Here is an 11,636-nt window from a genome sequence, read left to right as displayed (position 1 = left end):
ACTCAATCAATAAAGTTGTACAGAATGAGACTATGTGCAATATTTAGAGACTATGTGCAATATTTAAGAAGCAAGCCCCATGGCATACCTTGATATTAGATGTCTGAGGACGACCGAGAGAGAGAGATGAGAGCACAGACATTACAGTGCACAAAATGCTAGTACTCTATATAAAATACAGGGAGGCAAACGATGTCATCATTGTCAACTACAAAACTGAGTTTGGTGGCATCATTCACTTAAGGATGAGGTGCCATGATACCACAGTGTCAGGCGTGACAGATATACGTGGACAAGATGTGCCGGTTTCCATAATTAACTGCGACCTACGCTCGCAAAAATATCCTGCTGGCTGCCATCAGATCAGTGGCACCTTTTTCTTTGCCTCCACACTGTCCACAGCATGTGTGGAGACTGAGGCAAGGGAAAGTGTAGTGTGCAGTTCCCGATTGTGTTACATTTAGCTAAAAAATAAACTGCGGAAACCCAAATAAAGCACGAACAAAACCGCATGAAACCGATACTTTTCGGTGAGCGACAGCCCCTCCTGCTTTAAATGACTTCCCGCGACTATGGCATCCTAAAAGTACTGATGTAATGAGTTTCCCTTGGAGGCACCGGTGTGGCCGTTTGACCCATTTGAAAGGAAATGAAGCAGGTGGAGACAGAGAGCCCCTCCACGCCATGTAACCCAAACACTGAGGCATCCCAGCCTCTGGGCCCAGAGGAAGCAAGAGAGCTGTCCACCTCAATCCCAGGAATATCTCAGGTGGACTTTGTGTTGGGTGACTGAGTGACTGGTGACAGGAGGACTATTAAAATACGGGCTGTTAGCGGTCAAGGAGGTCTGCTTTGGCATGCTGTGTGTAGCGCAAGGCAAGACAACGTGTCTATTACGTTTCATTTGTCATGAGGTCCATGAGTAAAGCCCTTTGCACACAGGACAGTTGCGTTTTTTTTCTCGTTTACGGCATGAATAAAACGCATTGGATTTGGTGTGCAATGCTGTGCAGAATCGGCGCTGCGGATCCAAAAAGGAGTCATAAAAGGAGTGATGAGTTTTTTACCGCATGCGACAAGACGCACGAATCGATCTGGGTTCGATCGAGAAAAAAACGCACGGCGGCAGCCACTCGTCGCACGGCTAATTCGGAGCCGGTGTGCATGAGGTCATAGAGAATCATTGTTTTCTTTTCAAAAAATTATATGTCCGTTTTATCCGTGCGGTTAAACGCGCCTGTGTGCAAAGGGCTTTAGCGTTGTAATCAGTGTGTATGTGTAGAGAGGGGTAGTTGCGGTGTCCACATGTTTCCTCATGTGAAGGCTTGAAGCTTCGTCAAAAATAACATGTTGTTCTTATGAAAAGTCATAATGACATTGATGGGTTTTTGGATTCATTCCCATATTTGTAATTCCTTTATAAAGTTATCCTTTCACAAGAAGACTCAGCTTCTACCCACAGAGTAAAATCACAGTTAGTCAGAGTCCCACACAATAAAGGAGGCCACACCAGTGCAAAAGTCTGTTCTCTGTTTGTTGTATTGAAAGAATAGTTCAGAGTTCAATGTACAGTACAGCAACATCACCCATAGTGCCGTCTCTGGCTAATAGACAGTTGACGTGATTTTATATAGTTACTGTGAAACAGTATGTAATATTGTGACCGTGGTCACCTCATCGGCTGACCTGACCTTTATCAGTGGTCAGAACACAACAGAGTTGTTGACATGGTGCAATCTTGTTGTTGACAGCTTCCTGCCGTCACTCCATAAGGCTAAAGATTGTTTACTTAAAGATGGTTTGCCAGTTAAATATCAGGCCCTTGTACAGTGTCAAGGCTGTAACAGGGTTTGTTTTGGAACAAGTGAGTGGCAAACAGCACAATTAAAGAATTATATTTGAATATTATACTCAAATTGGTACACACTACTATATTAATATTATATTAATAATATTAACCAAACAGGATCCATCAGACATATTCTTCCATTCCATTATAATACTGTAGTTTATTTTGAATTATCTACATTTGGAGTATTTTGTATTAACAACCATTTTGATCTATGGTTGCCCATCCCTGTCTCTATGAGTTGGGTTGCATTTGTCCTCAACCGACCATATAGACCCTATTCACGGCCCGTCCACGCACTCGCACTCAGCAAATTTCTCAGCAACTTCCTGGTGCTGACGTCAGCTTTGAAGGGTAAACTAACATAGAAATTGCTGGACTTAAAGCCAACAAATCATTATTTCGAACGGTAAAGTAAATTATAATGCTTTGTGCCTTTTACTATCTTGTGTTCTTGATCATGCTAGCCGTATTATATAAATTACTTTTCAGAAATTGCATTAAATTTGTGATTTCTGTGTTAACTCTTAAGGGCTTTTAGTAGGGTTTTCCCCTTCAACCGTGAACTCAGCACCAGGAAGTTGGGTAACATGAATTCAGTCAATTGAGGACCAACACAGGTGTTCAATTTGTCTGATTGGCTTAGAACTAATGTTGCACGCCAATCAGAACACCTGTGTTGGTCCTCAAAATGGCTGGTGTAGGACTACGAATGCAACTCATGAATAGACCAAGCTACAGTGTGTAAACATGGCTCCCCTGTGTCCATGTTAATTCATTCGTGTACAATAGCATGTTTAAGTTTCAGGGTTAGAGTCTTGGTGTCAGTGGACCTGAACATTAATTATCTTCAGAGTACGTTGCACCTGTTGACTCACTGTTTCATCACCCCTGGGCCAGATGTCTCCAGTGGGAAACACACACCTGCCTTTGATTGGCCAGCTCATGTTTATTCAGTATCCACCTGGGTATAGCCTGTTGTTGCCAGACCATCAGAGATGTCTGCCTAGCAATACGTCTGGACACTTCTGAATGCAAGATAGTGGCAAGAACACCAGCGCCAACACAAAGCTACGCCCACTGCTGTAATAACCAATCATATCACCACCCCAATGTGAAGGACCACCCTCTACCTTTTGATTGGTTCTGCAAAGCCATGCAGCTCTACACTTGACTGTGTGTGTGTGCGTGTGCGCGTGCGTGTGCGTGTGTGTGTGTGTGTTTTGCTCATATCTATTACGTATTTATTTTATATATATATTGTTACGAAACCCTTTTAGGTCTAGAAGGTTTAAGGTTGTAACATATTAAAACACAGGGATGCTGAGCATTGGAGGAGCAAATAAAGGAGCCAAACACAGTTTTAGTGACAAAGTGCTGAGTGTGTTTACTCTTCAAATGAATGTCAAGTTAGTATTTACATATTTACATTTTAAAGTATGCACAAGCATACAAGAGAGAAAACATAAGCCACTACCTAGGAACACGGGTGTTGCCAAAACAACAAACGAAGCAGCTAAGTGAAACAAAGACAAGCTAACTATCTAACTATCAATTAATTAGTCTAGTAAAACAAAAGCCTGCCTACCCAACTACTCAACCAAAAACAAGTTCAAAAATACCTGAGTGGCAACAACCCCTTACCTAGTGTGCTTAACAAAGTTCTACCTATACGTGGTGCCTGTGTATAGTAGCCTGGCGGGGCCCGACGTTATCTGTGTTCATTCCTTCCACAGTATAACGTCTGGCCTTTAGCCTATTGGCAGCTTGAAAAGTGGGCGGGAGTACTTGCCTTGACAGACAGACTCCTCTAACCAATCACCATCTCTCAGCCAGTCGGAAGAACGGCAAACAAACACGTCTTTTCGGCCGATAAACTCCACTAGCGCATCCTCCGTGTTGCTTTTTAATTGTTGTAATTGATTCCAACTCTGAAATAACTGCACTTATTGGTTGTTTTATGGTTAGAGCGTTAACTGTTACACTTTTTGCATCGCGAGGGCAGCCATTGTTGTTTTGAAAATGCTGCAGCTTGCAGCATGCATCTACGTCACCGTCTACACATGGACCAATCAGGGAAATCTTTTCACTTGTTGTCAGGAAGACTACGTTTGTTGTGCGGAAGCATAGTGCGGAAGCAGTCACTGATTGGCCCAAATCACAGAATAATCGGTATACTCGCTGCCAATCAACGGAAGTCCAGACGTTATACTGTGGAAGGAATGAACACAGATAACGTCGGGCCCCGCCAGGCTATGTGTATAGAGGCCTCTGTCTTTCCCTGTCCCAAGGCAGCAGCATATACAAAACAGGGGACTGGTTTGGAGAGACTGAGCTGAAGTGGAGCTCAGCCTTTTATAGACAGCAGGTGGTGGTGATTGGATGAGGGTGGGGCCAGGTAATGGTTTGATTGACAGCTGATCAGACCTGAGAGTATGAGAAGGAGAAACAGGAGGGGAGGAAGACACAAAAATCCCAGACAACCTACAGTACGTGGAACGTAACATATATATATATATATATATATATATATATATATATATATATATATATATATACTTAATATTAACGTTTCCGGGGAAGCTGGGTGTAAATCAAAGAAACGCAGGCTCTTAATTGGGCCAGTTTATATTCTTTTGAAATATTCACATCAGGACATAGTAGACTGAGACTCCCAGACTTCCTAACAAGTCAGAGTTGAGAGTTTGAATAAAAGTAGAATTTGCATACAGATGTGGGGGATATATATATTTTTAAATATTTTATTTTAAAACAAAAATCCTCTCTCTCACACTTATGACAGTCAGTGTGCCAGTGATTACCCTCCACTGTGCCAATGTTGGCACCCGTGCCTAAAGGTTGCCTAGCCCTGCTATAGAGTGTTTGTTCAGTAAAAGTTTGCTCACCTTTTACACTAAATACATTATACCAATTTCATTCAGAGAATTACTAAAAGATAAACAAGTGAAATCGGAACGGGGGGGGGGGGGGGGGGGGGGGTCTCTCTCCTGATTGGATAGAATTGGTATCCCACAAGAACATTTCCTAAAGGGCTTGAGAGACGGGGAGAGGGAAAAAAAAAGACCAGACCAAGTACAGGGCCAAAGGTCAAGTTCACCAAGTATTGAGGGTTCAAATGGTTAAATGTGTGAACATACAAATGAACCAGAATCCAACATATTAATAGGAAAGGTCATGTGTGAACAAACAACTGAACACTGATCATAGTGCTGTCAAACAAGTGTATGAAGCCATCTATGAAATATCTATGGAAAGGTTTAATCGGCAACACGATTTCAGTGTGTAGTGGGGGTCCCTGCTTCATCTCTCTCCCCGTTAAGGGGGTCCTTCACCCAAAGAACATCGTAGACCCCTGCTCTGTACTGTAGCAAAGAAAACTATCCCAATATAGAGCTTTAACCTTTTATTTTTATTTTTTAACTTTCTGGTGTGTTGGGAGCATGTCTGAATCAAACTATATTTAATATATATCATTTAACCTGTAATTTAAAAGTATATTCTATATGGGCTGCATTAAATGATGTCCACATCATCTTGCAGAGCATACATATGCCATCATGACATGTAATCATGATTGCCCTTATGGCAAGACAATTTATTATATTCAATGATCAAAGGAACTGAACTCATTTGACCCCCTAACAAGAGGCAGTGACCCCGTCTACAAATGTACCAAAGAGTTCAACATTCACTGGACTGATGTCTTCGACTATCCAGGCCTCAGTGAAAACATTGGTTTCATTTTAATGTCATTAACTTGTTCCTCTTTTCATTTGTTTCTATCATAAGTAGGGTTAATTCTTCACTTGATATGAATTCTGTATTGACTACTTATTTCTCATAATGTATTGTTCTCCTCTATGGGCATTCTTTTGAATTATGTATCCATCCATCATCTAATAAAGGCTTTTTAATGATATACAGTATGTTCCTGTTAACCTTTTTGAGTGAACCTGCAAACTGATCCTATATTGTAGCCTACGTTACTGCATCACTGTGTTATTTCATCCAGGTGAAATACATGTCATCAGTATAACTAGTTTCCTCAAAGCAGGTTGAATTCTACTAAAGCTCTTGATTCAAGGTCACTGTTTATTACTGTATGACCTCCATTTAGGTGAGCTTAGCCTCTGGTTTATTACTGTATGACCTCCATTTAGGTGAGCTTAGCCTCTGGTTTATTACTGTATGACCTCCATTTAGGTGAGCTTAGCCTCTGGTTTATTACTGTATGACCTCCATTTAGGTGAGCTTAGCCTCTGGTTTATTACTGTATGACCTCCATTTAGGTGAGCTTAGCCTCTGGTTTATTACTGTATGACCTCCATTTAGGTGAGCTTAGCCTCTGGTTTATTACTGTATGACCTCCATTTAGGTGAGCTTAGCCTCTGGTTTATTACTGTATGACCTCCATTTAGGTGAGCTTAGCCTCTGGTTTATTACTGTATGACCTCCATTTAGGTGAGCTTAGCCTCTGGTTTATTACTGTATGACCTCCATTTAGGTGAGCTTAGCCTCTGGTTTATTACTGTATGACCTCCATTTAGGTGAGCTTAGCCTCTGGTTTATTACTGTATGACCTCCATTTAGGTGAGCTTAGCCTCTGGTTTATTACTGTATGACCTCCATTTAGGTGAGCTTAGCCTCTGGTTTCAAACCTTTGAAGAACAGACAAGCAGGTGACTTAAAGTGACAACCAACTATTTTTAATAGAATCATAATCTGGTGCTCTAGGAACTATGCAAACTGAGATATATCCAAACAATAACACTTACAGGTACTGACATATAATAGAGGGTATGCACGTGACATCACTGTTGCTGGAAGTTACGTGGGAACTTCTACTGAGTGTCAAAAAAACAAATTTCTGCCATTGACAGGCCATACATCCAAACAGAAAAGTCTTATCTGATTGTATTAAACAAAGTTAACTCACCAACATTGCGGCTGTACTGAAAGCTTGAATTTTCCTCTTTCTATCAGCCAAGTTTTTGTTTCATAATAATCCACCATAGGCTACTTTCTGTCAAGACATTCTGTGCAGGTTTTTATTTTTCCAAGTATCAGAGTTTGGAAGCGCTCGTTTTCAACAACAGAACATCCTGCTGCCTCCTGCATTATGTGCAAATTAGAAACAGGTGGTATGCAGGGCCGTTGAGTGATTTGCAACTAGCACTTCCAAACTCCACTGCTCCAAGCTGCTCAATGTTTTGCCACTCAGTCTAGATTAGGGGGGCGGGTCCCAGTGGACATGCATACCCTCTAGTCTAGTCTATACTGTCATTCTGGATATAATTTCATTTTAGTATTATTTCCTTTCTTATTTGTTATGTTGCAACAACACTGTCCTATATTAAAACATGACAATAACCCATGACATCTAACAACAATGCTATCTCATTTCCATCAACAACTGCCCATATGCATTTATACTCAATTGTCCACATGCATCATTCATACTCATTGTTCAAACCAACACCTTCCATACTCACTACATGTACACAACTAGTGTTCATTTCGTCGACAACTAAGACGAAAAATGTTAGTCGAAAGACGAAAACTAAAAAAAAAAAAAAAAAACTAAGCTGATGACTAAAACTTAGAATAAGTTCATCAATAAACAAAAACTAGATAAACGCTAAGCTATGATGACTAAAACTGCGACTAGGTGACAATTTTTAAGACAATTTAAGACAATGTTGTAAATAAAAAACTAAACTAAAAGGTTAAAGGACCTACACCATGAATTTTCACTTTTTTAAATTTTAAAACCTTTTTTTGGGGTCCCACTGGCACCTTCTATCCTCACAAAGTCCTATTTCTGTACATGGTGTCTTTCTCTGGTTTTGGGAAGACAGAGATGAAAAGCTTTCCACAGGTTCTCAGAACAGTGCTGTTCTGAGAGTTGACGCATGTGACGTCACACGCGTTTCCTGTTTTTTTTTTTCAGAGTAAAAAAAAAAAAAAAAATTAAAAAAAATTTTTTTTTCAAATGTTTTTTTTCAAAAACTGTCAAAAAGTTAAAAAAAAATTCAAAACATTTTTTTTTTCAATAATTTTTTTTTCAAAATTTTTTTTCAAAAAACCTTTTTTTCAAAAAACTTTTTTTTCAAAAAGTTTTTTTTTCAAAAAACTTCCTTTTTTTTCAAAAAACTTCTTTTTTTTCTGGAAAAACCCCACTATATGTGCCCCTGAGCAAACAGAGGCCGTTTTGGTATTGCAGCTGGAGAGCCTCATTATAGTAGAGCTAGAACAAACAAAAAGAATGGTCAGAGTGTTTGTTGAGGGTTAAAACCTGTCTAAGACTCAATTTTGAGCATATATTTATACAAAAAATATAGTTTTAAAAGCATGGTGTAGGCCCTTTAAGGAGGGACTAGTGAACACTGGCGCATGCGTGTGCGTGCGTTATGTTTCTGAACACATTAACTCTTGTTCTTTGGAAATAGTGTTTACAGTTTACAGTTTACAGTTTAGGCATTTAGCAGACGCTTTTAATCCAAAGCGACTTACAATAAGCAGATAACATCACAATAATAAACCAGTAAGACTCCCTAATCGGGAGATAAGCGACCGTTGGTCGCTTATCTCCACAAATAGGCCAAAAGTTTGTTTTACCAATTATCAAGACACACGGGCAGTTGACAGTTTGCCATGGTTACTCATTGAAGTTGAATCTCCATATATGGAGATAACCTACGCATCACACTAAGTCTGACCTCACCAGCCCATATTTGGGCATGAGCAACTTATGTCTCCATATATGGAGATATGATGACATCACACAGTCCTCAGCCGATGATGTGGCGTGATGTCATACAATACACAAACGAGCCCTACAGTATAAAGGGGCAATTCTTGCCAGGAAAGAAGCATTTCTTCGACTCAGACCTTATCGCCAGGGTTGGCTTATAGCAGCTGTCGGTAGGACCATATATGGATTCTGTTAGTGTGGATCTCCTAACAGGGCATCATCTGGGATACAATCCCTTTTATGCCCATATATGGAGATCCCTAACAGAATCCCTTTCATGCCCATATATGGAGATCCCTAACAGAATCCCTTTTATGCCCATATATGGAGATCCCTAACAGCATCCCTTTTATGCCCATATATGGAGATCACTAACAGCTAACAGAATCCCTTTTATGCCCATATATGGAGATCCCTAACAGAATCCCTTTTATGCCCATATATGGAGATCCCTAACAGAATCCCTTTTATGCCCATATATGGAGATCCCTAACAGAATCCCTTTTATGCCCATATATGGAGATCCCTAACAGAATCCCTTGTATGCCCATATATGGAGATCCCTAACAGAATCCCTTTTATGCCCATATATGGAGATCCCTAACAGAATCCCTTTTATGCCCATATATTATGGAGAAATCCCTGCTCTGAGTATCTGACATCAGTGTGATGTCACCTGTTTATGCCCATATATGCTAAGGTGGTTGCTAACGTACACTAACAAACCAGCAACAACAGACTGTTGCCACAGCAACGTACACAAAGGTTTGTGTACACATGTGGTGTGATGTCATACTGATGCGGAGATATGAGCAGGGCAAAGGTGTGACGTGTGACGGACGGACGGACGGCCGGTGGAGGTTTTCATAGTAAACTGCTCCCTGACGGTCGCAACAAGATAATATGTCAGTACATCATCAACAATATAACAAATGCAAATGGATATCTATCTAGAAAAAACACAATATAATCAAAGTTCTAAAAAACCTAAAAAACAAAAACAAATGCTAACTAGCTTCATGTATGGTCATTGATTTTTTCTGTAGTGCTAAGGGTTTAGGTGGAGTCTGAAAAGGTGAGTCTTCAGTCCACTGCGAAAGCTAGCGAGTGAGTCCGTTGTTCTAAGTGCGACAGGGAGTTTATTCCACAACTTGGGGGCCAGGAGGGCAAACTGTCTCGGACGAGTGGATTTTTGCCCTGGAGTTTTTAGCGAGGGTTCTGTCAGCATCCCTGTGTTGGCTGATCTAAGTGAACGGGTGGGGGTGTAGGGGTTGATCAGGTTTTGGAGGTATGGAGGAGCCATACCTTTGGCTGCTTTGAAGGTCAGCATCAGTGTTTTGTATTCAGTGCGGGCCGCAACCGGGAGCCAGTGGAGGCTGCGGAGAAGGGGAGAGACATGTGAGAACTTAGGCTGGTTGAAGACCAGTCGTGCCGCGGCATTTTGGATCAGTTGGAAAGGTTTAAGTGCACATGCCGGGAGACCAGTGAGGAGAGAGTTACAATAATCAAGCTTTGATATGACAGATGTCTGAATGAGGAGCTGGGCTGCCTCCTGGGTGAGGAAGGGTCTGATTTTACGGATGTTATAGAGTGTGAACCTACATGACCGGGTGACTGATGCAATGTGTGCCTTGAATGATAGCTGGCTGTCCAGGACCACACCAAGGTTTCTAGCAGTAGGAACTGAAGTCACAAATGCATTATCTATGGAAATAGTGAGATCTTGCATGGGGCAAGACTTAGCTGGGAAGAAGAGTAGCTCCGTCTTGTCCGGTTCTTCCAGACCACATTCTACCAGTAAATCTAACACTTCTGAGAACTGAAACCTTTCATAGCCCCAAACCAACAGAATCTAGAATACGACATACACATGTGTGATAAAGTTTAGAGTACATAAAATAACCCATGTCCTACAAGGTTTTGGTTTTACCTAGAAGGCCTCCCAGTGCCCTGCCTGCAGAATCTGCTAAGAATCTGCTGTAAACTAATGTGATACAAACAGCCTGACACTAAATAAAAAATGGCTCATAAAATTAACACCAGTTCATAGCATAACATAATGTTCAGATGGGGGGGGGTCCTTGACATGAAAACATTAGAGACCCGCTGGCTTAAACAACACTGCACGACCAAAATAAGCAACTCCACTTTAGAAACAAAGTCCCGAAAAACGCAACCAACAATGTTTACAAGCGACTTTACAGGGAACTAAAACTACTATAATAATCACACCCGCTGTGAAGTGAGCAGTGTCGGGACAGGGCGGGACGGGCATACACAAGCCCAAAGTTGCTTATATTTACTAAGCAGACATGGCAACACTTATGTCAGGTTGCTTATAAAGCCTGCCTTAGCTTTGCAGGTCAGACTAATGCCTAATGTACACTGTCCAACAATGAAATATAAATCAAGGATTAAATTGATTGGTCAGGTTCTCACAATGATCAATATCATAGGTTATTTTCTTTGTTACTATATAGTCACTTCAATTGCTTCACTTTGGTCGCGCTGGTCAGTGTTGAAAAACGAAAGGTCACATCACAATCACCTGGAAAAAAATCTATAAAACGTACTACACTAGTGAAAACAGCAGATCTACAAGCACACTTGTGTGTTTCACTAGTTTTGTGCGACAGTCTTGTATGATGAAGCAGGGCTTTGCTTTAGCAAAAGACGTACACATTTGAAACTTGGAGATACGAGGTTTCTGCCCGACAGTGACGATAGTTTAGAGATTATGTTGCCAGGAAAGCATTGAGATAACAGCCATTTTGGTTAGAACTGACTGACTATCCACCGCGAGTAATGACGTAATGTTGTAGTTTTATGACTTAAAAAGACTACACCGCGGTATGATAGGGGCATAACACATTTTCCTCTGTGACCCATTTAAGCTCTATTCCAAGCATTAGACATAACAGAGTCTCCATGTTTTCAAACAGCTTAGACGTAAAAAAATAATAATAATGATAATTTCTAGACGTTGATTGGACTGATTTTAAACGGATATCT

At 40.8% G+C, this 11,636-nt stretch overlaps 1 protein-coding gene across 1 annotated transcript in view; it reads left to right on the top strand.

Annotated features, from left to right (window-relative positions):
- Positions 1 to 649: 649 nt before the first annotated feature.
- Positions 650 to 11,636, top strand: part of LOC308300608 (receptor-type tyrosine-protein phosphatase U-like) — a gene marked incomplete at its 5' end in the record, with an annotated part of 51,543 nt that continues 40,556 nt past the window's right edge. Inside the window, one exon of the mRNA XM_080744479.1 lies at positions 650 to 769. Coding sequence (XP_080600605.1) covers positions 650 to 769 — 120 coding nt within the window. The remainder of the gene's footprint in view (positions 770 to 11,636) is intronic.

The sequence above is a fragment of the Nannobrachium achirus genome, assembly GCF_963921795.1.
Source record: "Nannobrachium achirus genome assembly, chromosome: 2".
In the NCBI taxonomy this organism is placed as follows: Eukaryota; Metazoa; Chordata; class Actinopteri; order Myctophiformes; family Myctophidae; genus Nannobrachium; species Nannobrachium achirus.
This window is presented reverse-complemented; position numbering and strand designations above follow the sequence as displayed.